The following is a 25,677-nucleotide window of genomic DNA, read 5'->3' on the forward strand; positions in this document are numbered from 1 at the left end:
CCAGGCTTATCTCGGAGCGGTATTCCATACACGCGTGCGGCCAGCCTTGCTTATTCCGACTCATGATTATTGTTGATACCGTGTATTTCTTTTGTACCCGTTTTTGTTCGCCTATGCTTTCTGCTGACCCCCACTGTGGGTTGCAATAATTGTGGTCATGGTGAGCGTGAGAATACACCTCGCCGAGTCATCCGACGACGTCATCCCCGAACGAGTTTCGCGAGTTACTATTGAGACTTCGCGCTGCCACAAACTCGCCACAGGCCTGCTAAGTTGTGCTAGAACACCATCCAACGGCTTATATATCAAAGCTATATCAACATCAGGAAAAGTAGAATCGTCTCACACATCGCACGTGAAGTGAGCAATGTCGGACGCGATCATATCTCCCGTGGTGAAGAAGTCGGTGGAAGTGGAATATTCGCAGCCGAAGTATGTTATGCTTTCCGCATCATCGATCCAACTACACGACTGAGTACATCCTTTGCGTATTCAGGACTGCACGAGTAGCGCTCCCGGATCCGGAGTCCGAGTCCGAGTCGGACAGTGAAGAGGAGCAGGAGGGAGCGTTGGAAGATCTCCTAGAGAGTTATCCGGATGACACGGAGGTACGCCACACGCCTCAACTCCGCCGGGCTGCATCTCAACATCAACTTCACGTCCAGGAGCTAGAGCTCGTGCATGCGCGACTCGCGACCTTGGACAAGCTCCGTTTACAACGCTTCGCATCGAGCCTGAAGCGGCTGTGTCTGCGGCAAAACTTCATCAACAAGCTCGACCCGGACGTGTTTAGCGTCCTCACGAAACTGGAAGAGCTGGACCTGTACGACAACCAGATCAAGACGCTCGGAAACGCGCTGGACAATCTCTCCGACCTGTCGTACGCACTCGGCCTTTGAAATCCCCACCATCTTCATCTTGCTGAAGTATGACCCCAGCGTCCTCGATCTGTCTTTCAACAACCTTCGTGCTATACCTGAAGGGCTGAAGAACCTGCGGACGCTGCATACCGTGTACTTCGTCCAAAACAGGATCACGAAAATCGAGGGTTTGGAGGCCCTCGGTGCAAACCTTCGCAGCCTGGAGCTCGGAGGCAACAGGATACGGGTAAATCTCCGTTCATCAATTCGTTTTCCCGTAGCTGATCCTCCGTCGCGTGCAGAAAATCGAAGGGCTCGATGCCCTCAGCAACCTGGAGGAACTGTGGCTCGGCAAGAACAAGATCACGAAGCTGGAGGTGAATCTCGAAACGATTATTGCTCGCGTCATGTACGCTGATGCTGACTGTTCGTCTGCGACCGTTGCGTAGGGATTGGCCTCCTTGAAGAAGCTGAAGATCCTTAGTATCCAGTCGAACCGTATCACCAAGATCGAGAACCTAGAGAACTTACCAGACCTAGAACAGCTATATCTCAGCCATAACGGTATCCAATCACTAGAAGGGCTAGAGGCGAACGTAAGCCTCGACTCGAGTCTGCGAATCACATCATGGGTTATTCATCCACGTCCCGTACAGTCCAAATTGCAGACACTCGACGTATCCAACAATTTCGTCGCAGAGCTGAAGGGGCTCTCCCACCTGCACCAGCTGGAAGAACTCTGGGCGAGTTTTTTCCTCATCCCTCTCCTTTGGGCCGAGGGCTAACGAAACCGGGAACAGATGAACAACAACAAGATACCTGACCTCCGCGCGCTGGAGTCGGAGCTACGCCACATATCCACCCTCGAGACGATCTACCTCGAGGGCAACCCTTGCCAGCGGGCGGAGGGGGCAAACTACCGACGGAAGATTATGCTCGCGCTCCCGCAGGTCACCCAGATTGACGCTACGTCAGTTCTTTTGCGCTCATCTGTGCAGCGTACCACATACTTATGTTTGTACAGCATGGCGAAGCCCTTGTAATATTCAGGGTCATGATGAAGGTGGAAATCGGAATGTACCATAGATTGTTTGTGCCGTACCGACAATATTGTACACGGTCGTTTATTCATATATTTGCAGCAATTTCGACAGATTACCATGATTAACGTGCTACGAAAGACCTGTCCATCTCACAATCCTGCGGATAGGGTGGAGAAATCGGGCTCGCAGCTACTCCGAGACCGATAGGCTCTGCTCCTGGGAAGCTGGTCAACACCAACGGGCATAATCCCGCCTCACCCTCAGCGGTGGTCGCCCTCCGCCACTTGCGACGTACAGCTCCCACAATGAAATCCCCAATGGGATTCTCGTGTGCTATCAGGGCGTGGATTGGTCTCGATGGCGTCTGAATGCTGACCTCCGGGCCCTGAATCTACATCACAAGAACCCGCGCCTCCCCGAGTCGGCCCCTCGGGTATGATCCCGCAGAGCGAGACTCCATCGAGTGCATCTGCACCATGTTCGCCAAGATTTGAGTCGTTGGCATTATTCTCGTCCATGATGGCTTCGGTCGTGACCAATCCGTTGTGAGGTGGCACCGGCATCTCGTGCGCAGAAATCACATGTGGCCGGCCATCGTCCCAAGTAAAAATGCTCCCCAGCGAGGATCTGGTGATCCCTCCGTTGCCAGGCATGGGGGGAAACCCAAAGGACTTGTATGCGTCATTCATGTCGACCCAACACAGGTGATCCCAATATAAGTTGTACACGAACAGAGCGTACAACATCCCGTCTGGGTTGAAGCCGCGACGATATGCACCCACGACACATTTCATAACATCCGTTGTCCGTTCTTCAGCCAGCTCTTTGTGGCGTACCAGGAACTGGAACAGCTGCAACCAGTCGACCTTCATGGTGGGTTGCCCGTCACTGAACTCGGCCCACAACGACAGCGCATCGATCAAGCTGTCGTCGAACCTAATCATCGCCGTGCACAAGCGTCTAAAGGATTCCGACGAACGGTCGAGAAGGTCTGAGTCTTGGCAAAGGGAGGTGACACACTTTACGGCAGCCCAGAAGCGATCCCGATGCTCCTCGTGCTCCCGAAAAGCCCCGCTGTCGTAACACGAAGTTGCTAGTTCAAGACAATGTGCGGTATCCTCTGCCGCTAAAATAATTCGATTAATTGTACTCAAAGCCATAACAGAGGTGTACACGCACGCGCATCACATCCTCGGTTTAACCCGGACTCGCAACATGTATGGATCATGTTGAAAGTCCGATTTCTATCGTCGACCGAAAAGGAGAGCTGGTCCATGCCTGAGAGGGTCCGCAAGATATAGACTTCGCACGAAGCATAGAAGATTTTGTGTTCTGCTGAGATTAAGTGCATCATCTTCAGCGCATTGATATGAAGGTTAGGTAAACTCCGCCGCGGAAATAAATGATCCTCGCAGTCTTTTAGTGAGGAGGTGAAGAGTGCATCGAGGCCGGATGCAAGTAGTTTAAACATCAGGCGTACTTGTGCGTCATTGAGCGTTTCCAGTGTATCACAAATGGCTCGCGGTCGTTCGGGGCAATCATTGCGATCGTCGGTGAAGGGAACTTCACAAGAATTGTCAAGTATATCCAGCACTGGAATAGACCGGAAGGACAATAGCCCGAGAAGCTCAGAAATCGCCAGCCAGTAGCCACACACACGGCTCGTCAGGGTTTCAGGCCATTTTGGCATGTTACGCTTGTCATACCATCTACTATCCCTCTCGATGGCGGAGCGGGTGCGCACAGGCGGACCTGGTAAATCGGAAATGCATTGCGAGGTAACGCCATCACCGGGATCCTCGTGCAAGGTAAGCCACAGCAGGGAGTAGCAATGAGCCGCGACACTGTTCAAAGGGTCGCGTGCGAAGCATTTTAGGGCCATATCCCGATGTGCCCACCCGTTGAATGTATACAAGTCGGCGTGAGACTGCCGACGACGGTCGAAGAAGTCATCAATGGGGTAGAGACAGGGATTCCAATCATAGTTCCCCACTTTCCTGTATATGGACTTCATACAGCGTCGAAAAAGCCGGTAGCATGGGCGAATGGATGGCAAAATCATCCACGCGAAAGGGGTTTTGTAGGGACACGAGTCAAATACGAGCGGCATTAGCACGACGAGCACGGCCGATATGATAGTCGTGCCAGCTGCGGCGCAACATGCCGCAGATACGACCGTATTGATTGGCCAGAGCAGGGTGACGAGTCCTCCAAAGAACAGCACAACCGCCAACTGCAGTAGGCCTGGCACCAGCGTAACGATACCGGGGACCTTCCATCGCTGAAAAGCGTCGAAGCGGAACTTCCGGAGCTGTATTGCGTGTTGTATGGGAGATACAGATGTCCAGCTTATGTATTCGCGTAGCCATTGCTTGACGAATATGCCGAGAAGAGCGGAGGCCAGGGCGAGGACGAGGCTCAGGAACCACAGAGCGTTGATGGCGACCACACGCGGACCAGGGTAGAAGGGCATGGTGAGCGGGCCGTTGGAAGACACAGGAGCGGCCTGGTTCATGGAGATATGTTGGAGTTGAAGCGAAATGTTATAAAGCAGTTGGATCGACAGTTGGGTGTCATCGGGCTGAAGTTGTGTATATACCTCGACGAGGAACGCGGTGAGGACCGCAGAGAACAAACCTGCCTATAACATGTATCCTGTCAGAAACGTTAGGACAGGTGAGGAAATGTCATACAAAGATAAGGAGATTGTCGATGTCTTCCGAGTACCCCTTAATCATTTCCCGATCGTACTTTTCCAATCGTCCATAAACGTAGTCCCATCCTGTCACTGCTGTCGCGGCCGACGTCGCGGTGGCGAATATATCTTGAGGCTGAGACTAGGTGAGCCGTCGGTATTGCAATTTGAAGGAGAATGTGTTGCGCTCACCTTTAGCTCATCTTCCAATACTTTTTCTTCGAGCTGATCATCAGTAACCTTTGCCGTCTGAGCGTGTGAATCTATGCCCTGCTCTTCTCGACTCGAAGACGTCGAGGGTCTAGGGTCCTCTGCCAGGTCGCGCTATGATGATCGGTTGAACAATTTTCGCTTTGCGACCAACGTGCGATCTTCCTACCTTAACGTAACTCCCCTTGACCCTGCGACCTTCCTCGACTGTGCATAGCTCGATGGATGTTCGACGCGACGACATTCGGCGGCGGACGAGCGGAACACTGGCGTATCGTTTGCGTTGAGCAGTGATCGACGAAGAATGGGCAAGTGGATGCCACTGCGATATACGGGATCAAGATGGTGCGTGTGTGGAAAGCCTCGAAGCTTTGGCAGGGCACGTTATCGATAATGACATATGCTCGGGTCGCAACGTGTATACAATGCGGCACCGGGCACACACCATTCCGTCCTTTCTTGCGATGACCAAAGTCCATATCGGAGATCGGCTTGGCGCAGTGCAGTGCCTTCAAAGCCTCGCCAACATCGACCATGTCCAGGAGCGATATGGTCATGCTGCAGAGAAACTAGGGCGCTGTCGACCTTGTTCAAGCACCGGAGATCACTGAGACTGCTCCGTGTCGAATGCATATGGGCGAACTCAATCGCGATCAGCGTCATTACACCGAGGCAGTCGAACACGTCACAATCGCTCAGCCACTTCTCATGGAAATCGGACAAGAGGGCAATGCGTATCACTGCTCACATCTCCTGAATAGGATCCATGATTCCAGGGTACGTTACATTGCTTGCGACGTCCATCTGCCGCTGACCTTCGTCATGTAGGTGCATGAGTTGCGATGGCGAGTACAACTCGCCCTGTTGTGGTAAGCGACAAGGTCGCTGCCGGTACCGCTGCAAATCGATATTCACCCTTGCGCTACGTATTGAATGCGCTGCGTTTCTACAGCGCAGCCAAGACGTCTTGCATGGTCCTTCGTTCATGTCAACAGGACTCTTAAAGTGTACGCACGGGACAGTGACTACGGATTGTGTTCCTAGATGTCCTCGTACTATGTATGGTAATTGTAGTTGCCTGCCAAAAACGCTATAGCATATCACATCCTTCCGTGCGTATGCGAAGCTTGCGACAAGCCAACCCAGAACATGGCAGAATTTTTGAGTGTGGGTGATTCTGGTTGGCGAGCGAGCCTGCAGCGGTCGTGAATGTCGAAGGGAACTCGCGGGTTTCAAGTCCGTGGCGGCGGAGAGTAGACGATCTCTTGAGTTCGCAAGATTCTATGTCTGTCGGAAAACCCGCATGGTAGCACTCCCGCGCCGCGTTGTATAAAAGTCGTCGTTGTGCATGTCGTGTCGGGAAAACTGTCTACGACTCGCGGAATCGTCACCTCTGGCCTTGCGCTACGGTTCAGTACGTCCTTGAACCCGCTCCCCTTGGACTCGGGCCTCCAGACGAGCTCGAGTTATGGCACGAAGAAGAGCGCATGCTCTCGTCGGTGATAAGCTGCGAGAGCGGGTGCTCATCAATTATACGTTGGCACGAACGTGCGGACGACCTGATTGTGTTGGTGTGCGAGACGGATCAGACCGGGGCAACAGACGACGGGGAGGGGGGCGTCGGCGATGGAGATGGTGACAGCTACCAAGGGGCGTCATATCAGACCTCGTGTCGGGGACAAAGCCCGTCGAGAGGCAACAACAGAAGCGCAACGAAACTCGCGTAGAGTATGCAAGAAGAGGCGCCTGATACGCGCTGCAGTGCCCTAGAAGGTTGATCGTCGAGGCAGTGCAAAACGCGCTGTATTCTGTGACCATAGCATGAATACACGGTATAACACTCCGATCAAGGAAGACTGACAATCAAGTTTTCCCTCCGAGGACGTCCCGTTCAAGCTGCGCCAAGAAGTCATCGGCCGCGCTGACCGGGCGCGGTTGTGTGGAGGATACTTGCGCCTCAAGCGCTGCGAACGGGTCTATCTGCGCCTGAGCAAGGGCGACTGGCTGCTGGGTAGATGATTCCGAAGGCATAGACGCCATGACCGGCTCGTCGCCCACCGCGGGCCCACTCTTGACCTTCCGCCTCTTCGCATCCAGCAACCGTCTTCGTTCCTCAAGTTCTCGTTTACGCTTCTCCATCGCCCGGCTCCGCTTCAATCCCTCGCCTTCGCCTTCTTCGTCTCGCAGACCCTCAGTCTCGCCAGGCTTCAGATCGACAGCGCCCGCCTCCCGGCGCGCGCGCTCCGTCTCGAGCCGGGTCTGCTTGAGTTCCTCCATCTGCCGCCGGCGAGTCTCCTCGTCGGCCGAGAACTGGTAGAATCCGGCGCCCTTAGCGCGGACCTCGCGCGCGGCGTCGTAGTGCACATTGAGCGGCGCGTTCGCTTCGGCGAGCTCTTTCTCAATCGCGGCGACGCGGTCGGGATCGGGCTGGTAGACGGGGAAGTGATGCGTCGGGTTGTCTGTGTGCGCATGAACGCGTCAGAAAAGGAGGCCGGCTAGAGGGGACGGGCAGACGTACATAGGACTGAGTCGTCGTCGGGTATTTCTTCGGGTTTGGGCTTCGGGAGCAGATCTCGTGGAACTTCTGACCGGCGCGCCGTCCGCATGCGGCCGAACTCGTCTTCGTATTCAACGAGCGGGTCTTCCGTGTCGTTGAGGCCTGAAGATCGAGAAGTGGAGGGTAGCTCAGACCGCGGTATCATCCGCGTTCGTTCAAATTCGTCTTCGTGCTCTACGAGGGAGTCACCTTCCGCTCCAGGAGGTGGTCGCGGTACCGTAACCGATTCGTCCACGTCGTCGCTATCAGATTCGTATACGTCTTGAACCTTAGAGTCGAACTGCGAAAAGAAGAGGAAAAACGTCAGCCGATATGAGAGATCAAGGATGATGCCGGCGCAGATACGCACGTCAACCAGCAGCGAGTTGTACTGCGCCTCCGTGAGCCCGCCCGTCTTTCCCTTCTGCAGCTTCTCGTATATCTTTGCCTTGCGCTCGAGGACGGCTCGTGCAGACTTTAGCGTCGGCTTGCTGACCGCCTCGATCTCCAGGTCCCGCGCGGCACGGTTCTTGACGCCCTTGTTCTGTCGCGCCCATACCGTCGGCTTCTGTGCGGTTTCGTCAGACTCGAGCAAATACAGACGCTAACAGGCACTGTCACTCGCCTTCTTCTCTCCTCCGAAGATAGGCGAGGACGCAGTAGCAGTCTGACCTGCAGCTTTGGCTTTGGCGAACGCCTCTTTCTTTCTGGCGAGCTCCGCTTGAAGATCCGTGAATGAGCTCGCGCTAACGCCTGCCGCCCTCGCCTTGTTCTTCGATGCCATCGCGTCGGACGATCCCCAAGGGACAGGGACAGCTAACCTGAACGTTGAACAGGCCTCAATAATGTGTTGCGGTCGGAGGCTCGAGCGCCGCCCGCGAAACAGGTTCGATCACGTGTTACACTATCGTCGAAAATCCAGGTTTCTCGTTGACCACGGCGACACAGCTGATCTCTCGCGGGGTCATGAGAAATAATGGCATTGCAAGTCTTCAGGCATAGATTGCGATTGTCACATGCATGCACCTATACCATGGTCGTCGACACACATACTCCCCGCAGCGACATTGTCATTGATGGTGAATGCCTCCACCGGGTTTCCAACTTGCTCGTTTCTCGGCACAATGGCGAAAACTTCTCGCATCACTTCAGCACTCACTAATACAGCGAGTCACGTCAGTAATAGCTCCCAAACTTGCGAGCGAATGCGAGCGAGCGAGCGCGCGCAGTTGCTGGGCACGGATCAAACATCGAGCACTGCGGATATTCGGACACAATCGTGAAACGTTTCTTCAGACATATGAGTCGTCCCTTTCTTGAACGCGTTATATCTCACTGTGCAACCGCAGCAATCGATACAGGTCAAAGTCTTATGGGCGTATTGCTGCGTCCTGCTGTGCGCGCTCCAGACAGCGAGACTACGCACCACTCGGGACGGGCGTATAAATTGTGCTATGCTCAATACATCGAGTAACAGAAATCTTTCAGCTAGTTCTCTCCGCCTCAACAGCCTTCCAGCTCAGCTTTCATCTACTCGAAACCCACTCCATGCGATCAACTATGTCGATGCATACCGCCGTCGTCCTCGCATCCACCGCCTCGGCCATCACCCGGCACCAAGCTGATGCCTCGAGCCGCCCCGCCATCTCCCTCTCCTCCTCGTCTTTGGAGAAAAACCACTTCGCTGCGCTTGGCACGATGCAATCCACCTACGGATTTTCCGTAATGGGTACAGCCCCTACGCCCTTGCCCGACTCGTCGAGGCTGAAGTTCAAGCGGTCTTTGCGCACTGCGCTCGGCCTTCGATCTCGCAACAGCACCGAGAGCGATGTCAGTCCACACGCCATGACGGTGGCACACGGCGAGGAGAAAGAGTACAACGCGGCGTACGGGAAAATGTCGGCGTCCTACGGATTCTCTGCCGCCGCTCCTCATTGCCGCAGCGGTCTGGCATAGACACTCGCATAATGGTGTTTCAGTAGCGAAATCTCCGCTTACAGTATGTTTCGTGTCGTTTAATTCTATCTTGCATCTATGCTAACCAGCAGTCGCCAGTTTTTTGCATGGACCCGAGTAGCCGTCTCGCGCACGGCAGGAACTCGCCGCCTTTAGTCCGATCGCTCACGCAGCCGCTGTTGGGCAATAGCTCGGCGCATGCTTGATCTTGCCTCGCTGCATCGGCTGCGAATACCGCGGACGCGAACGCACACGCGCCCGATGCTCAGTCGATTTTGATTGCTATGGGGGTCCTCAGTAGCCGTCCCGTATCTCCCTCGTTGCAGCAAACACCAGTAGCATACGCCTTTTTGCGACTTTACGGTACATGCCCCGAATACTTGTACTTCTCCATACACACCGAATCCGCCTTAGAGGATCGCGATCATAATGCAGACTGGACAATCTCCCGTAACTCTTCGTCCGTCATCATCTTAATCCCAAGCAACTCGTTGTCCAGGTTCTTCAACAGCGTGCTGAACCCCTCGCCGAACACCGAGTATTTGATCAGCCAAACGGCTGCCTGGACGTCGAACAAGCCCTTCGCCAGCTTCTCATCCGCTTTCGCCTTCAGATCCGTCTCCGCCTTGCTCTCTGTGATCGTCCACCCCTCCCCAGGCGTGAGCGTCTTCGCAATGGACAGGATCTTGCTCTGGCTCACGACCGTCTCACAAAAATACACTGTCCGGTTCTTCGTCTCCTCCAAGTGCCGTAAAACGCCCACCACCCCGCGGCCAATCGTCGCCAACCTCGTCGCACTGAACTCCTTCTCTCCCCCGTCAAAGATCTGTGCCTTGCGCTCCCTCAGCGGGCCCAGTAGGAAACCCGAGCGAACGCCCCAGTCCAGCCACGGCCCGGTGCTGACGATCGTGAACGTCAAGCTCGTCTCCGCGGCCACCTTCGCGAGGTACTCCTGCACCGCGACCTTGGGCGCGAAGACGGGCAGTGCGCGCTCGAGCGGCGGGTGAAGGTCGTTGCCGAACTCAGAAGGCAGGAAGCGCTTCACGCCCGCGGCGACGGCGGCGTCGATGATCTTCGTCTGCCCTGCGAGCGCGGCGTACGCGACTGTAGAGACGACGGCGTCGACGCCCTGGAGCGCTGCGGTTAGGGATGCGACAGAGTCGTAGTCGACCTTGCGAACGGTGACGCCAAAGGGGAGGTTGCCGGGCTTGTCGGAGCGCGAAAGTATGATGACCTCGAAACGGGCCGCGACCAACTGCTCGACGACGGGTACGCCGAGGTTACCGGTTGCCTATATATCAAACAGGATGTTCAGTCCACGTTGACATAACGGCTGAGCAGAAAGTGCCTACGCCCGCGACCGCGACCGTGAAGACTGTCGCCATGAAGCTCTCAGATAGTACAGTACGCGTTCGAGATATGTTTGGAGCCTTTGGGAGTATTCCGTCGGACGATCCCCGTTCACCACAGGAATCGCTTTTGCGTCGCGGAACGCGTACGCGTACTCAGCTCAGTCAGCTTCAGCACGTCTGACCCACTAGCTTCCTAGACACGTGTTAACCCGCGCGGTTTCTGGTCGAACGGGGGGCTGAAAGCCTAAAGCAGTGAAGTTGGAGTACTTATCCTGATCTGAGGCTGCTGTCAGGTTCGGCATGGTGCGATATTGCCGGCGAGGTGCTTGCCTTGAAACCATCCCGCAAGAAACCTGCGACAATTTGGCAGTTCGACTGAAGGAGCGTACTCCTGCTGGCGACTCGGAGCCATGTATCAAACAGACGAGTGAGCGAGGATGGCTTCCTTGATAGAATTGCGCAGATCCTGCATGCGGCCCATGATTAAGTTACCCAGGAAGCAAACTCCACGAGTTGCTGAGCTCACCGTCGAATACCGTCTCGTTTCAGCCCGCAAACATCTTCGTAGGTGTTCGCGATATATCTTCCAGCAGAGCCGCCACACTTGATCATCGCGGTATTCATCCATTTTCACTGACTCCGAGAGGGCGAAATGACATATTCACTTGCAAGCCGAGTAAAGAGCGCAGTGAGCATACGCTCTGGTATTTGTGCCTGTTTGCGCGGCGTTCGTTTTGCTCCACAACGCCGACCAAGCTCTGCGCCATTGCTCTGATTCCCAGCTTCGGTTGATTCAAAATAATCTGTTTATATGAGCCCCTTCCCTTTTCTTTGTGCCGATCGCTCGACGCCATGACTGATCCGTTGCAAGCCTTGAACGTTTTCTGCGATCGTACGTGAACGGTCATCATATGTTTCATGAAAACTAACTAGAGTATCATAGGGTAAACCGCGCCGGTTTTTCGGACCGCCTTCGCAGTGTCCTCCGTTGCGTTCGACCACGAGGGCTCACGTATCGCCGCCGTTTCCTACTGGCGATCGATCCATATCTTGCATGCCGAAACCGGGAAGGCAGCACTCCCTCCAATCGATGGGCATGAGCGGGTTAGATCCGTCGCCTTCTCTCCCGATGGAGCACGCCTCGCCTCGGGCTCTGAGGAGGGCACGATTTGCTTTTGGTCGGTCCAGGACGGTCACCAACTCGGGGAGCGACTTGCAGGGCGCATGCACAGCATGTTACTGTATCTATTGCTTGCTCACCCTCCGGTAGGTACATCGTCGCAGAGGGAACCGACCATAAAATCCGAGTGTGGGACACGGAGAAGGGTGAGATGCTCTGAGTTGGGTCTCCCACAAACGGACACAACGACAAGATCTACTCCGTCGCCTTCTCTCCCGACGGGACTCGCATCGTCTGCGGATCACAGGACAGGACAACCCTCATATGGACCTTGAATACAAAGACGGTCAGGCCCGCCGACGAGCCACTGCGAGGCCACGCTTCGGGCGTGTCTTCAGTAGCGTGGCCGCCCAGGGGAAAACGGATCGTCTCCGGATGGGCGGATAAGACGATCCGCATCTGGAATGCGCGGTCCCGTAGGATGCCGCTGAAGCCCTTGCAAGGCCATTCGCTTGCAGTAACCTCCGTGGCCTTCTCTCCGGATGGCAAGCATATCGTCTCGGGCTCCTATGACGGCACAATACGGGTATGGGATACCAAAACGCGCTGACGATGATTCGGTGCATATATGGGATGCAGATATCGATCCTTCTTGATGGACATACACTGTATTTTCGCGTTATGTCGAAAAGTCTGTAGCCACCGGACGGAAATGGCTACGAGTAGTCCTTACGTGTTACGACGTTGCAGCCCGCAAACACATTCCAAGGGACAGGACCTTGCTTAGACGACAAAGTCATAAGAAGTGCACCCTGAGTGTTACCAGCTGGATTGATCGACGAGGAGCGCAAGAAAGTGTGTGCGCAGCCACTGCGCGCCTTGATAGGCTTCATCATCCTGCGCTGCGGACGATCTCCTTGTCGCGAAAGTTCAAAATAATGACTGCAGACATCCGAAGACGTTCCATCAGGGGCAGCCATGGGTCTAGGCGCCCCCGGAGAACATAATGTGCCTCTCCGCTGTCCGCACCAGTCACTGCGGATTACCGATGTGGTCGGTGCCGTTCATCATCAAGACTCGCTCACTGCGCCCCTGCTGTGCGCTCTCGAGAGCAGAACTGCGTACCACGCTGGACGCTCCTATAAAATATGCAGTGGATGACATGTCGACAACCGACAACCACCCGCGTCGTCCTCTTAGCAGCTTCTCAGCAATCTACCAGCTCAAATACGATCAAATACCACATCTCAGCAGTAATGCCGATGCACACCACCGTCCTCTACCCCGCTTCGACGCTTTCGGTCTTCTCTCAGAACCACTCGACTAGTCCCGCGTCGCCTGCATCTTCCACTGCGACCCTCCTTTCCTCCTCGTCTAACTCCGCTCCCGCGAAGAAAGATTACTTCGTCGCGCTCGGCGTCATGCAGTCCACCTACGGCTTCGCCGGAATGGCAGCCGCACCCACCCCCAAGACCAAGCCATCGAAGCGATCTCTGCGCGCCGTGCTCGGACTTCGATCGTCCTGCCAACCCGAATCTAACGCGCCTATAAAGAAGTCGTTGATTAAGAAGGAGAAGAAGGACTACGGCGCCGCGTTCGGGAAGATGTCGGCTTCGCATGGGTTTCCCGCTGGCTCTGCCGCCGTCCCGCAGGGGCATTGGCGTAGTGGCCTTGCGTAAACAGACGCAAATTTGCAACTCGACCAGCATTTTCTTACCCATGGTACGTCCTTCCAGGTTGATCCGCAGCTCCTGCAGATCCTGATAGCGACACATTAGACCTCGTACGATAGGAGACTGCAGCGTCCTGCACAACGCAGGTTCATGCTTCTCTCCGCTGTGTCGAACGTCCGGGCATCGCGATATCGCGTCGCATACTCACAGCGCCCGATCACAGGCTTCGCATAGCGGGTCCTTTGTGATCGTGTACCCGCCTCACCCGTTCCCTCTTTCTACCGCCGCGATACGCACTCAGCATTCCCTGCGAGCTGCTCTTTTTTCCGGACGCGTCCCCGAAATTCACGATCCCGTTGCGTAGACTACGGTTCGTTGTGGACACGTCATGCCATCGTTCCGCGTTATCCGATATAACGTACCCAATACAAGCTTTATGACTCCCAGCGCACTCGCGAAGCTTTTCTTCGCGCGAATCCGATTATATGTAGTCCTTGAAGTTCATTTCATCCGCGAGTTACAGAAAACCAGACAAATCTGTGCTATAAATCACAACGCGGACTTCACGATCGCCCGCAGCTCGTCGTCAGAGATCGTCTTGATCCCGAGCAACTCGTTATCTAGCTTCCTCAACACAGGGTCGAAGCCAGGGCCGAAGATGGAGTACTTGATGAGCGAAACCGCCACCTCAGCGTCGAAGATGCCCTTCGCCAGCTTCTCATCCGCCCTCGCCTTCAGGGCCGCCGACTTGCTCTCGGTGACCGCCCACGTCTCCCCAGGTGTAAGCTCCTTTGCGATGCTCAGGATCTTCGCCTGGCTCACGACCGCCTCGTGGAAGTAAACCGTCCGGTTCTTTGTCTCGTCCAGGTGCTGCAGCACGCTGGCGATTCCGCGACCGATCGTCGCGATCGTCGTCGCGCTGAACTCCTGGCTACCGTCGTCGTAGATCTCCGCCTTGCGCTCCTTCAGCGGGCCGAGCAGGAAGCCCGCTTGCAAACCCCAATCGAGGAAACCCGCGGTGACGACGAATGTGTATGTCAAGCTCGACTCGGCGGCGACCTTCTTCAGGTGCTCCTGCACCGCGATCTTGGGCCCGAACACCGGCAGCGCGCGTACGGCGGGGTGCTCGGTGTCGTTACCGAATTCGGAGGGAAGGAAGCGCTTGACGCCCGCGGCGACGGCGGCGTCGATGATCTTGATCTGCCCGGCGAGAGCGGCGGAGCCGACGGCGGACACGACGGCATCGACTCCCTGGAGCGCAGCGGTGAGCGACTCGATCGACTCGTAGTCGACCTTGCGAATGGTGACGCCTGCGGGCAGACCGGACGGGTTCTCGGAGCGCGAGAGGACGACGACGTCGAACTTGGCCGCGACGAGCTGCTGCACGATGGGCAGACCGATGTTGCCGGTTGCCTGTAATATGGTGTCTGGACGTTAGACCTAATGTACGACACGAGTTGCGATTGATCTGCTTACACCTGCGACTGCGACCTTGGAGACCATTATTGCTATGTGGTGATGAGGATGTACGAAGGGGGATGAATGCCTCGGTTCTTGGATGGCTCCCCATACCACTCCTGTACATCTTTTATACCGCCGATCGCGACGCCTTCATCGCGTAGACGTACACCATCGTGAAGCTCGATATCGTCATGCGACCCGCAAGCGTAGGCACTGGATCAGATCCTTCACGATCGGCTGACGAAGGGAGACTGGGTGTGAATCTGCGAAGCGGGTCGGCATCACGGCTGATGGGGCGGGACTCAAGACAGGACACCTGAAATTGCGAATGTTGGTCAGCACTGAGCGGGGTTCAGACGGTGGCCCGCCGATACTGAAGTACTAGTATAGTAGTAATTGCGAGCACGACATCCGAAGAGGCCAATGCATGAGTAAGCCGATACAGGCTAGGCTTGTAATTCGTTGCCACGCACCCGAGGCGTCTCTATCCCGTTCTAGACCACTTGAATGGATCGCATCATCGACCGGATATATTGCACTCAGCTATGCAAGAGAGATAATACGATTATCGGTACGATGGTCCGGGGTTCTGACCGGAAAGTCACAGGGCAGACTTGACGATCTCCCGCAGTTCCTCTTCTGATATCGATCCAACGCCCAGCAGCTCGTTGTCCAGCTCCTTGAACACCGTTTTGGTGTGCTGGGCGGACAACCAGTACTTGATCTGCAAGGCCCATAGACGCATGTCGGATATGCCCTGAGCGATCAAGCCATCGGCCCTACTCTGTAGATCCACCGCCTTGCTGTGCGTCACGGACCATTCGGTACCGGGCGTCAACTCCTTTGCGATGTTCAGGAGCTTGCTCTGGGTGACGACCGCGTCGTGGATGCGCACGTAACGATTCTTCGTCTCCTCGGGGTGGAGCAGGATCGATGCGACCGCTTTCCCGATGGTCGCCATCGTGGTCGAGCTGAAGGGTTTGTCTCCTCCGTCAAAGATTTCTGCTTTACGCTCATTGAGAGGGTCGAGCAGGAAGCCGGATCGCAGGCCCCTGTCGAGGAACGGTCCGTTCAGGACGATGGTCCAGGTCAAGCCCGACTCGGCGCTGACCTTCTCCAGGTGGTCTTGCACCGCCACCTTGGGTGCGAAGATCGCTCGGTAGGCGGGGTCCTCCATTTCGCCGCCGTATTCGGACGGGATGAAGCGCTTGACGCCGGCGATTGATGCGGCGTCGATGAGCGTCGTTTGACTAGGGACGGCGGCCGCTCCTACAGTCGAGACGACCGCGTTGACATCCTTCAGAGCAGCGACGAGAGACTCGACGGAATCGTAATCGACCTTGCGGACGGTGACGCCCGACGGAAGCTTGGAGGAATCGCCCGAGCGAGACAGCGCGATCACCTCGAACTTGGCAGCGAGCAGTTGTTCGACAACGGGAGACCCGATGTTTCCGGACGCCTGCGGACTACGCATCAGTGATGGCTGCATTAACGTTAACGATGTCGGCCTGTGCGCTTACTCCTGCGACCGCGACCTTGTGTATCGTGGACATGGTGAATTATTATAGTGCGTGAGTCTGGCAGCCGAAAGACGGGTTTGCAGATAATTGGTAATGACGGGGGATGAGCTTCGTATGTTTTCAGGACGATCCTTCGTTATTAATATGAAGTGCGGAGGTTGAGGTCCGCATGATTTTGGTTATTAATAAGTTATGTTGAGGTCCGCGTGATTTTCGCAGACCCCAAATAGCGTCATCGAACTTCTCCGGCCACTATGGTTGCCCCTCGGGCCGAGGGGCAACGACCTCAGCAAGCGGTCGCGACCTCGAGTACATACGAGCAGGCCACGTCAAGAGCTAACCGGTATTGCGTCAGCCGAATGAGTCTCAAGGTTGAGTGAGCGAGTTCATCGAAGAAACGACCGTTCCGGTGGATGTGTGGAGCGTGCATGTGAGGGCGTCGAACGCAAGGGATTGCTGGAATGTGTCGGAAGCGATATGAGTATAATAAGCACTGCACGAACGGCGAATCAGACCAATGTCTCACATGGGAGTCAGAGGGCACCATGGGATTCGCTTCATGCAATCCACAGCGCCGACTGACAAAGCTTGGAATCCGGGTCGGCCAGTAAGAAGACCTTTGCGAATATCGGAGGGATGATGACCATGCATCCCGCGCCGTGAGTTCGTGCTGAGAGCTGGGGTATAATTGTCTTCGTCTGGCGCAGTACTGTATAGATAGACTGCCATTCGGACCAGTTATCGTCGTGTCCTACTTCTCAGCATCCGGAGTCCAATTCGGAATCTTCGACCTATCCCTCCAAAGCCCCGGACGCCCTATGCCTCCTGGCGAGCGCTCCCATCGGATATCAATTTGTCCTTGTAACAGGCCCCTCTTTCCGGCAAGAGTAGGATTCCAATATGCGGAGCCAATATCGTGGGATACGCTTGATGCAGAGTTGTGTTCTACCTCCTGGCCAACGGCTTCCGTGATGGCTATAGAAGGCAAGTGCAGAAGGAACATGGGTACGGGAGACGACAGCGCGTGCTGCAATGCAGCCTTCGTGAATGGGGACTCCGATATGATGAGAGCCACTAGCGGGGCTACGCGATCCTCCACTGGCGTACGTTGCTGGATGGTCAAGGACATTTGACGATGGAGAACCCCTTCCATCTCCCGTACGTAATTAGGACCCAATTTCTTCTTCTCGGCTTTGCACTGTCCTAGTACGCGAAGACGTAGCCTATGTTTTGGATCCGTTAGGGCATGTCGTGCACTCGACGATGTGTCGGCGAGAACGGGAAGCCACCACCAGCCTTGCAGGTCTACACCTCCGTCCGACTTGCCGCCTACGCGACGCAATGACATGGAGAGGTTGTCCCGTAGTAGCTTCAGTGACCGCTCTTCGAAGGCAACACCACGATGCACAGTCGAGAGCGCCGTTTTGAGAGCCATTTGGCGGAGCGAAGGAGGTGGTCGGTGTTCAAAGTCCGTCGAGCTCGTTCATCTCTCCTCCTGCTTGACCCAGTCTTGGTTCGAGCATTTCACTCTACTGCATAGTGGCACTCTCGAATACCTCCACAATACTTGCTCCTGCACTAGGGCTGCTGCAACGAAACTCACACATTCGACTTATAGCCGTTCCGAACTTCAGGCTTAGATCTCTCTGTTCCCGTACGATTCACCGCACCCAAACTAAGGCGTGTTCTACGCGTCTATCTCATCCTGTCTCTCCCTCTCGGGAAGGCACGATGAAGGTGATTCCAATGTCCTCGTTCTGCTCATTTTCCACATCTAACCGAGTCCCAGATAGCCGTTGAAGGATGCTGCCATGGCGAGCTCGACGCGATCTATAGACAAATCGCCGTACTGGAGGAGCAAAACAACTACAAGGTAAGCCGTTCTTGATACATACTCATAAAATAGGAGCTGAATCCCTGCAGGTAGACCTTCTATTGATCTGCGGTGACTTTCAAGCTATACGGAACCACCAAGACCTGCAATGCATGGCCGTCCCGGATAAGTACAGGCAGCTTGGCGGGTTTTACAAGTCCGTCATTCATCTCCTCTCTCTGGACAGCGTTGACTCACGTCTCATGATAGGTATTATACTGGAGAAACTGAGGCGCCAGTTCTAACGATCGTCATCGGCGGTAACCACGAAGCATCCAACTATCTATGGGAACTGTGAATACTAGCCATGTTCCATTTCTCTACTTCACACTCGTGCCTGATGTTCACGAGGACATTTCTAGGTATCATGGAGGATGGCTAGCTCCGAATATCTACTATCTCGGAACGGCGGGGTGCGTCCAGGTCAATGGATTACGCATAGCAGGCGCCTCCGGCATCTTCAAGGACCACGACTTCACCAAAGGCGCATACATTCATCCTTCTGCCCGCTTTAACTGGAACTGACGCATAACAACCAGGCTTTTATGAGCGCGTGCCGTTCCGTGGCCCTGAACAGCGAAGTATCTATCACATCCGCGAGTTCAACGTGAGGAAGTTATCCCTGGTTCGTTCATCAAGCTCATCCGATCCACCTCGGTTCACCCACCACAGGCTTCTTGATCACATCGGATGAGCAGCTTTCGTCTCCGGATATCTTCCTCTCGCATGATTGGCCTGCCGGGATCGAGCATCATGGTGACCTCGGGAACTTGCTCAGGAGGAAGCGATTCTTCAAGACGGACATCGATAAGGTAGGGTTTCTCCCATACTCCCGGCGCGTCTTCGAGTCGATCTCACCATCCAGTGTCTCAGGGTGCACTGGGCTCGCCGCCCATGATGGGACTTCTGCGAACTCTGAAGCCTGCATGGTGGTTCTCTGCGCATTTGCACGTTAAGTTCGAGGCAATTGTGCGGCATGGGCCTGCTGGCCCATCGACGTCGAACAATGTGCCTGCGAGTACCGCCCCACTGAAGGCTGGAGAGAACCCTGACGAGATCAACATCGATGACGATGACGACGAAGTGCAGCCCGCCAATCCATCAATTCAAGATTTGCCAGCCGAGTCAGCCCCAGCAAACCCCGACGAAATCGTGCTCTCTGAAGAAGAGGAAGTCGCGCCGGCTGTGAAACCGGCGCAGCCCTCGGGAAGGGGGGAAACGAAGTTCCTGGCGCTCGACAAGTGTTTGCCGGCAAGGAATGGAATGCCTACTCGACAATACCTTGAGGTCAGTTGCACGGCTTTTCTCATTCAGGTGGATAACAAACTGACCTCAATGATACAGGTTGTGGATATTCCTGCCCCATCATCCTCCGCGCCTCCAAAAATAACTTTTGACCCCGAATGGTTGGCCATCACACGCGCCTTCCATCCTTACATGTCAATGAGCCGGCAACAAAGTACATATCCCGACGAAGCGAAGGTGCGGGAGATACTTGCGACAGAGCAGACTTGGGTTGCGCAGCACGTCCCGGGCGCATCACAGGGCAAGGAACTCAGCGACTGTCAAGTGTTCTGCCAGACGGCGACTGGGGGATCGGACGGTCCCAAGCATGGACAACGTAAGGATTTGATCTGACTGCAGGGTGTGGCGTGGAGGCTGATGGCTAGCTTTAGCGTCCTTCATCTCGAACCCTCAGACGGCAGCATTCTGCGCAATGCTGCAGATCGAAAATAAAATACGTGCATGAAGCTTGGCATCGCCTTGCTCTTCTTGTCCTGTACCTATCCAGTGTATTAGTGTACTCACCCACAGTTCCTTGATGTCCGAGCATTCCTTGGAGGATGGCTGCGTCCGCGTCAATAGTGTTACTTGGGTGTGACGTAGTGGTGTAGTCACGCACGCCGCGGCGAGGCAGCAGAGCAGCAGCTCACCTCTGCCTATATCTGAGCTTACCTGCTGCCGCCACGATCAGAGGACAGACATCATGTCTACCCTCGCCCCCATTATCTGCGATAATGGAACAGGTTTCTCGAAAATTGGGTACGGCGTTGGCTCAGGAATATCAGGTAGATCAGCATTTAACGGTCGTTCAGTTTCGCAGGCAACTCCGATCCGTCATTGTCAGTGCATTCACGAAGTACAAGTTAAGGAAACTAATCCACCAAACGTGCAGCGTATTCCCTACTGCGATCGCCACGCGCGGTCCAGCAACGCAAGCGTCCCGAGGACCGTCCGTACCATCAAAGCCCGGACATCTAGCGACCAAGCGCGGCGTCGAGGATCTCGACTTCTTCATTGGAGATGAGGCCCTCGCAAACGCAAAGACGCCCGGTTATGGCGTCCACTACCCCATCCGACACGGCATGATCGACAACTGGGACTACATGGAACGTTACTGGGAGCAGACGATCTTCAAGTACTTACGGGCGGAACCTGAGGACCACTACTTTCTCCTGGTACGCCCCACAAACTCATTACACTTCGTTTACCGCTAATGACTCGCAGACTGAACCACCCCTCAACCCTCCTGAGAACCGTGAACAAACCGCCGAGATCTTCTTCGAATCATTCAACATCAAAGGTCTCTACATCGCTGTCCAAGCCGTCCTCGCGCTCGCCGCGTCGTGGTCCTCGAATCGCGTCACGGACAGGACGCTGACCGGAACCGTCATTGATTCTGGCGACGGTGTCACGCACGTCATCCCCTGCGCCGAGGGCTACGTTATCGGCTCCGCCATCAAGCACATACCGATCGCCGGCCGCGACATCTCGCAGTTCGTGCTCAACCTCATGCGCGAGCGCGGGGAGATGTCGAGCGTGCCTCCTGAAGACCAGCTGCGCGTCGCTGGCAAGGTCAAGGAGAACTACAGCTACGTCTGTCAGGACATTGTGAAGGAGTTCAGGAAGTATGATGCGGAGCCGTACAAGTACTTCGAGCGGTATGAGGGCGAGGCTAGCGTTACTGGCCGAGTAAGTCGACGTTCTCTCGATCACCACTGGCGTTGACGATGCTGGTGATTAGAAATACTCTCTCGACGTCGGCTACGAGCGGTTCCTCGCGCCGGAGATCTTTTTCAACCCGGAGATTTACTCGTCCGACTTCCTTACTCCTCTTCCTGATATTGTCGATGGTGTAATACAACAGTCCCCAATCGACGTCCGTCGTGGCCTCTACAAGGTGCGTTTCGAGATAGAATGTGGTCGTGAAGATTTCGAGGTGTTGATATGGCATGCTCAGAACATCGTACTATCCGGAGGTTCGACGATGTTCCAGCACTTCGGGCAGCGTCTGAAGCGCGACCTCAAGCAACTCGTCGACCGCCGCCTCGAAGCCAGTGCCGCAAGCAGCGGAAGCGCAATGAAAGTACGCTCGTCGCTGTGGTTAGAACTCGAACCGTTTTGACTAATGGGCGTCGCTTCAGTCGTCTGGCGTGGAAGTCGAGGTCATTTCGCACAAGCGCCAAAGGTCGGTTTCGTCCATAACTCCCTGCGGTTTTGCAACTCTTGACCGTGCCTCGATCGTAGATATGCCGTGTGGTTTGGTGGATCTCTGCTTGCGTCTTTGGTGAGATTATCGCAGATCGTTCAAGGGACATTGGCTGACGCTCCTTCGTCGTGTAGCCCGAGTTTTACACGTCATGCCACACCAAGGCACAATACGATGAGGTCGGCCCCAGCATCTGCAGGCGATACCAAATCTTTGGCAGCGCGACCTAAGTCGGAGGCCGGACAATTGTGTATACCGGTTGTACATCATGAAATCTGTAATGGAGCAACCTTGAGGATATCGGATGATGACGTATGTCACACTCATCAGATGATGCGAGCTTCGGTCGATGATAGTTGGTCAAAGAGATATATTCATCTGACCAACAATGTACATCTAGGAGAATCGGTAGTTGGTCACCGATGATAGTAAAAACGACGTGATTGCCTCTCTAACTAACAAGTCCGTTCCTTCAAGTATGCGCAATCTGTCGTGGGTATGGAAAAATGGTGGTATAAGGACATAATGTAGAAAGCCGGGTGTCGCAAGAGTCATGACCGGAAACGAGAAGCAGAAACGTGCAAGGAGCGTGATGTGACGGAAAGCCCGTCGAATACGTTAATCATAATAGTTATGTGCAAGTCGCGAGCATTCCTGACGGATCGGTACCTGCAACATAATCAGCAAGAGAACACGAAACGTCCAGAAGAAATAGAGTCTCACCAGTGTAAAACCAGGTCACGATGCCGATGATGATGAATAATGTCATGAGAACGACGCCTTCTAACCAGTTGGACTTCCCGTCCTGGATGGTGTAGTTGACGGTCATCACTGTGGACACTGTTAGAACATGTCAACCTTCACTTAGGGAAGCGACATACCGGAGAGTAATAGGACGGCTGATTCGAAAGGGTCAAGCAATAACGTCATAGGTTTCCCCAGTATCCAACCAAGGGTAACGATGAAGGGGAGGACGAAGAGAGCGATCTGTATGCTCGAGCCAACGGCCACGGAGATGCTGAGAGTGAGCTTATCCTTGACCGAGACAGTGACTGCCGTAACATGTTCCGCCGCATTCCCAACAATCGGAAGCAGAATCAAGCCGACGAACTCCTTGCTGATCCCGGTTCCGTCTATGAGGCCATTGATGGAGCCGACGAGGAATTCCGCGGTTACGGCCACGAGGACAGTGATGACAGTGAGGAGCCCGATGGCGACCCAAGTACTCATCTTTGGTGATTCATCGTCTTCATCGTGTTCTTTCGCGGCTTCAGCGTCTACGTGACTTGCCACGAGCGGACTATCAGGCGAAGCATCTGAATGCATGGAAGAGCGGGGAGACTCGTTTTTGATGTCCTTTTGATACCGGATAGACTCGATCATCGACGATGGATGTTCGTCGTCGAAGAGTTGGTTATGTGTCCGCAGTTGGAAGACGATATAACAGCAGTAAACGAGCAAAAGCATGATGGCGACCCCATGGCTGATCTTGAGGATCGTCTTGCCTTCAGACTCCGGAGAAGCAGACGTGAGAGCGTCGATAGAGAAGTAGAGCACGCCAGGAATGAGCACCGAGACCACGCTGATGATCAGCAGAGACGAGTTGATCTGCGCAGCTGCCAAGCTGAAGCCTTGCTCCGAATATCGCATGCCACCTGCAAAGAAGCACATTCCGAGGACAAGAAGCAGGTTACTGAGGACGGAGCCGACCACTGAAATAAGGTTAGTAAGATGGCGAACGTGAGCGAGGGATCCGCGTACGAGAAGCCTGCACGACGCGCAGCTCGCATTTGAGCAAAGCGATGATTGCCACGATGAGTTCCACCCTGTGAATCAACTCAATGATGCGCAACACAAGGGTCGAGAAACTGCTTACGCATTGCCTAATGTCGCGTTAAGGAGACCCGCAAGCGTTTGACCTACGCGCAAGGACAAGTCCTCTGTGGCAAAGCCCATGAGGCTAGCTAGAGGTATGATTGCGAGGAAGGAGACTGACAACCGGGTGTAAGTAATCGGGGAAACTCATGAAGATTAACCAGAACTCACATATGAAGATGATCGTGCTTTCGTCCGGTTTCGCGAAATGTAGTGCCCACGATACCGGAATGAAGGCAAGAAGTAAATTCAACCCTGATACAGGGCATCAGCGTGAATCGTGCGGATCTTCGAACGTTACTTACACGACGCCTTGGCGATAGCTTTTAAGCTATCTTGTGTGGATGGTTGTGGCAATTTGGCCCGTTTTGTCGAACTTGACGGCGGAGCGACGAAATTCACTAGTCGATGCCCTTTGGAGCGTGTCAAAAAAGGAACCAGGAATCCAAGTTCGTGAGAAAACATACATCGAAGGGACAATGCGGTTGTTGGGCCGGGGGAGGACATATCCTTGGAGTTCGACCTGGTCGGAGATCCCGCAGGAGTGACAGGTGATGTCGGATTTGTCTGGGTGCTCATAAGGTATAACGAGAGGAGGGGTTCGGTGTAGTGTCCCACTCGTCGTTTGGGAGTTTTATAACATTTTCAAGGCAGTGCGAGGCATTGTTTCCCGGACAGACGATCACCGATTGTGGCGACAGCAGAGGCCACCCACGAATACAGCGGAACAGGCTCTTCCGCACCGAGATGGCTGTTGAACCGGATAAAGCCATCATCCCGTATTTGTGTTCTGCTGACGGAAGCTATGGCCCATGGGCAATCCGCAGTGCTGTGAAACCCCGGGCCTCTTCTGTTGGTCACGTGTGTGATCCGGGCCAATCGTAAGCTGTACCGCCACCCGCGCCGCGCGGCACAGGTGTATAGCTTGTGCACAGCTTGACAGGGCCACGATATAACAGAAGGAGCACTGCTCAAGGCTCAGGCGACGCAGCGCTCCATCCGTACGTAGCTTCATGGGAAGGGAAACCCCAGGAGACGGAGGCCGGGCGTTGTTCTTTGAAGCTCGAGTCGACCCGGAGCACATATTAGCGACAGCGCATCCTTCGTAACGAGTGGGACTCGCGAGCGGCACCGATCGCGAGTGCGAGCCTCGAGGGGCGGCAAGGTTAAGTTGAGGCACACCGATCCTACTAGGTGGCACCCTCGATCCTGTGGCACCTTGAGAGGTTGGCGCAGTAGATCGACCTCTATATTGTCCCTGCGATAGCTGACGGATTGACCCAGAAGTTTCGACAGCATTTGATTCTACCGCCCGATGCTCCTTGACGATACGCCGCATGCATGGCGATATCCCTATGGCTCCTCGTAAGATCTGAGGGGCAACACCAGGGCTGTCGAGAAATGCAGCAACAACAATCAACATGCTTAAGTTTGGCTCATCAAACAAATTACCTACATGACGCCCGCTCAAGCCGGGAGCGATAGTATGATATGAGGGCGTCCTCGTATCAGACGAACGTTCGCAGGCTGCGCTCAGTTGTCGGTGTCCCGCGTCCATGAATCCACCATGTACATCTATTCAAGAAAAGAGATGAAGATGAGCTAAAGGAGTCGTACTGCGAGAAAACCGAGGTAACCGTTTCCCTGGAGAAGCCACGCCATCGCTCAGAACTCAGACCCCGACACCTAAGTTATAAAACTTGCTTACCTCCGTGCGATGGAGCGGATATTGGTCCGCACGGTCGATTACCGGTGCCGTCTCCACGTAATCCAAAACCATACAACGGCCGTCATGTAACGTATGGTTTGGGTTCGGGATTTCGATGTGAGCTAGAGGGCTTCTTCCACAGCCATCGAATTGCGTACGTATGTACGCATATGAGACAAAGCGGGTCTTCGCGATACATGCTGATGATCTGGCTATACGCGTGGGCGAATCCGGAAGCGACCATGATGATACAATCGGTGCCTCGCCGCACTGCCGTGCTGTAGACTGTAAGCGCTCACATAGCA

At 54.8% G+C, this 25,677-nt stretch overlaps 11 protein-coding genes across 11 annotated transcripts; 5 read left to right on the top strand and 6 right to left on the bottom strand.

Moving 5' to 3' along the window:
- Window positions 1-242: 242 nt before the first annotated feature.
- On the top strand, window positions 243-2,020 carry PUNSTDRAFT_56006 (L domain-like protein). The gene is made up of 9 exons (XM_007388968.1): window positions 243-432; window positions 497-608; window positions 666-880; window positions 939-1,107; window positions 1,163-1,237; window positions 1,310-1,456; window positions 1,517-1,603; window positions 1,661-1,830; window positions 1,885-2,020. The coding sequence occupies exons 1-9, from the start codon at window positions 368-370 to the stop codon at window positions 1,901-1,903; spliced, it is 1,059 nt and encodes a 352-aa protein (XP_007389030.1). The 5' UTR covers window positions 243-367; the 3' UTR covers window positions 1,904-2,020.
- A 1,353-nt stretch (window positions 2,021-3,373) lies between these two features.
- Window positions 3,374-5,052, bottom strand: PUNSTDRAFT_139272 (uncharacterized protein; the record flags this gene model as incomplete). Its single annotated transcript, XM_007388969.1, has 5 exons — window positions 3,374-3,466; window positions 4,005-4,544; window positions 4,597-4,734; window positions 4,791-4,922; window positions 4,978-5,052. The coding sequence occupies 5 exons, from the start codon at window positions 5,050-5,052 to the stop codon at window positions 3,374-3,376; spliced, it is 978 nt and encodes a 325-aa protein (XP_007389031.1).
- Window positions 5,053-5,979: 927 nt separating this feature from the next.
- On the bottom strand, window positions 5,980-8,128 carry PUNSTDRAFT_109149 (uncharacterized protein; the record flags this gene model as incomplete). The annotated part of the gene is given in 6 exon segments (XM_007388970.1): window positions 5,980-6,616; window positions 6,670-7,267; window positions 7,327-7,645; window positions 7,715-7,912; window positions 7,944-7,948; window positions 7,966-8,128. 5 exon segments carry the CDS (start codon window positions 8,126-8,128, stop codon window positions 6,672-6,674), a joined length of 1,281 nt encoding a protein of 426 aa, XP_007389032.1. The 3' UTR covers window positions 5,980-6,616; window positions 6,670-6,671.
- Window positions 8,129-8,851: 723 nt separating this feature from the next.
- Window positions 8,852-11,282, bottom strand: PUNSTDRAFT_146907 (NAD(P)-binding protein). Its single transcript, XM_007388971.1, has 5 exons — window positions 11,179-11,282; window positions 10,983-11,118; window positions 10,653-10,929; window positions 9,400-10,591; window positions 8,852-9,343 (listed from the first exon to the last, which is right to left on the bottom strand). Exons 3-4 carry the CDS (start codon window positions 10,683-10,685, stop codon window positions 9,725-9,727), a joined length of 900 nt encoding a protein of 299 aa, XP_007389033.1. The 5' UTR covers window positions 10,686-10,929; window positions 10,983-11,118; window positions 11,179-11,282; the 3' UTR covers window positions 8,852-9,343; window positions 9,400-9,724.
- A 345-nt stretch (window positions 11,283-11,627) lies between these two features.
- On the top strand, window positions 11,628-12,382 carry PUNSTDRAFT_77690 (WD40 repeat-like protein; the record flags this gene model as incomplete). The annotated part of the gene is made up of 2 exons (XM_007388972.1): window positions 11,628-11,844; window positions 11,994-12,382. Coding segments are annotated over 2 exons (606 nt in total), but the record flags the coding sequence as incomplete, so codon positions are not given.
- A 646-nt stretch (window positions 12,383-13,028) lies between these two features.
- Window positions 13,029-13,451, top strand: PUNSTDRAFT_47936 (uncharacterized protein; the record flags this gene model as incomplete). The annotated part of the gene is made up of 1 exon (XM_007388973.1): window positions 13,029-13,451. The coding sequence occupies one exon, from the start codon at window positions 13,029-13,031 to the stop codon at window positions 13,449-13,451; it is 423 nt and encodes a 140-aa protein (XP_007389035.1).
- Window positions 13,452-13,994: 543 nt separating this feature from the next.
- PUNSTDRAFT_139277 (NAD(P)-binding protein) lies at window positions 13,995-14,948 on the bottom strand (the record flags this gene model as incomplete). The annotated part of the gene is made up of 2 exons (XM_007388974.1): window positions 13,995-14,858; window positions 14,922-14,948. The coding sequence occupies 2 exons, from the start codon at window positions 14,946-14,948 to the stop codon at window positions 13,995-13,997; spliced, it is 891 nt and encodes a 296-aa protein (XP_007389036.1).
- A 472-nt stretch (window positions 14,949-15,420) lies between these two features.
- On the bottom strand, window positions 15,421-17,246 carry PUNSTDRAFT_56010 (NAD(P)-binding protein). Its single transcript, XM_007388975.1, has 3 exons — window positions 16,953-17,246; window positions 16,427-16,882; window positions 15,421-16,365 (listed from the first exon to the last, which is right to left on the bottom strand). Exons 2-3 carry the CDS (start codon window positions 16,457-16,459, stop codon window positions 15,508-15,510), a joined length of 891 nt encoding a protein of 296 aa, XP_007389037.1. The 5' UTR covers window positions 16,460-16,882; window positions 16,953-17,246; the 3' UTR covers window positions 15,421-15,507.
- Window positions 17,247-18,089: 843 nt separating this feature from the next.
- On the top strand, window positions 18,090-20,110 carry PUNSTDRAFT_146912 (DBR1-domain-containing protein). Its single transcript, XM_007388976.1, has 10 exons — window positions 18,090-18,163; window positions 18,216-18,299; window positions 18,350-18,456; window positions 18,510-18,593; window positions 18,662-18,783; window positions 18,839-18,924; window positions 18,998-19,111; window positions 19,173-19,586; window positions 19,644-19,920; window positions 19,976-20,110. Exons 1-10 carry the CDS (start codon window positions 18,158-18,160, stop codon window positions 20,047-20,049), a joined length of 1,368 nt encoding a protein of 455 aa, XP_007389038.1. The 5' UTR covers window positions 18,090-18,157; the 3' UTR covers window positions 20,050-20,110.
- Window positions 20,111-20,286: 176 nt separating this feature from the next.
- On the top strand, window positions 20,287-22,019 carry PUNSTDRAFT_139281 (actin-like protein Arp3; the record flags this gene model as incomplete). The annotated part of the gene is made up of 9 exons (XM_007388977.1): window positions 20,287-20,342; window positions 20,396-20,422; window positions 20,476-20,758; window positions 20,808-21,272; window positions 21,325-21,480; window positions 21,541-21,666; window positions 21,725-21,768; window positions 21,828-21,867; window positions 21,924-22,019. The coding sequence occupies 9 exons, from the start codon at window positions 20,287-20,289 to the stop codon at window positions 22,017-22,019; spliced, it is 1,293 nt and encodes a 430-aa protein (XP_007389039.1).
- A 316-nt stretch (window positions 22,020-22,335) lies between these two features.
- Window positions 22,336-24,243, bottom strand: PUNSTDRAFT_146914 (calcium/proton exchanger; the record flags this gene model as incomplete). Its single annotated transcript, XM_007388978.1, has 8 exons — window positions 22,336-22,458; window positions 22,513-22,620; window positions 22,671-23,501; window positions 23,551-23,615; window positions 23,666-23,780; window positions 23,836-23,919; window positions 23,970-24,077; window positions 24,132-24,243. The coding sequence occupies 8 exons, from the start codon at window positions 24,241-24,243 to the stop codon at window positions 22,421-22,423; spliced, it is 1,461 nt and encodes a 486-aa protein (XP_007389040.1). The 3' UTR covers window positions 22,336-22,420.
- Between the last annotated feature and the right edge of the window lie 1,434 nt (window positions 24,244-25,677).

Source organism: Punctularia strigosozonata (assembly GCF_000264995.1).
Source record: "Punctularia strigosozonata HHB-11173 SS5 unplaced genomic scaffold PUNSTscaffold_22, whole genome shotgun sequence".
Classification (NCBI taxonomy): domain Eukaryota; kingdom Fungi; phylum Basidiomycota; class Agaricomycetes; order Corticiales; family Punctulariaceae; genus Punctularia; species Punctularia strigosozonata.

What these genes read in the sequence shown, in the direction of transcription:
- PUNSTDRAFT_56006 (XM_007388968.1), top strand. Translation starts at nt 368, where the DNA reads ATGTCGGACGCGATCATATCTCCCGTGGTGAAGAAGTCGGTGGAAGTG. An exon ending in ACAAGATCACGAAGCTGGAG is followed by an intron (nt 1,238 to 1,309) that starts GTGAATCTCGAA and finishes ACCGTTGCGTAG; the next exon opens with GGATTGGCCTCCTTGAAGAA. An exon ending in ACCAGCTGGAAGAACTCTGG is followed by an intron (nt 1,604 to 1,660) that starts GCGAGTTTTTTC and finishes AACCGGGAACAG; the next exon opens with ATGAACAACAACAAGATACC.
- PUNSTDRAFT_146907 (XM_007388971.1), bottom strand. Translation starts at nt 10,685, where the DNA reads ATGGCGACAGTCTTCACGGTCGCGGTCGCGGGC. An exon ending in TCACGGTCGCGGTCGCGGGC is followed by an intron (nt 10,592 to 10,652) that starts GTAGGCACTTTC and finishes TTTGATATATAG; the next exon opens with GCAACCGGTAACCTCGGCGT.
- PUNSTDRAFT_56010 (XM_007388975.1), bottom strand. Translation starts at nt 16,459, where the DNA reads ATGTCCACGATACACAAGGTCGCGGTCGCAGGA. An exon ending in ACAAGGTCGCGGTCGCAGGA is followed by an intron (nt 16,366 to 16,426) that starts GTAAGCGCACAG and finishes CGTAGTCCGCAG; the next exon opens with GCGTCCGGAAACATCGGGTC.
- PUNSTDRAFT_146912 (XM_007388976.1), top strand. An exon ending in CAGCTTGGCGGGTTTTACAA is followed by an intron (nt 18,457 to 18,509) that starts GTCCGTCATTCA and finishes GTCTCATGATAG; the next exon opens with GTATTATACTGGAGAAACTG. An exon ending in TCAAGACGGACATCGATAAG is followed by an intron (nt 19,112 to 19,172) that starts GTAGGGTTTCTC and finishes CCAGTGTCTCAG; the next exon opens with GGTGCACTGGGCTCGCCGCC.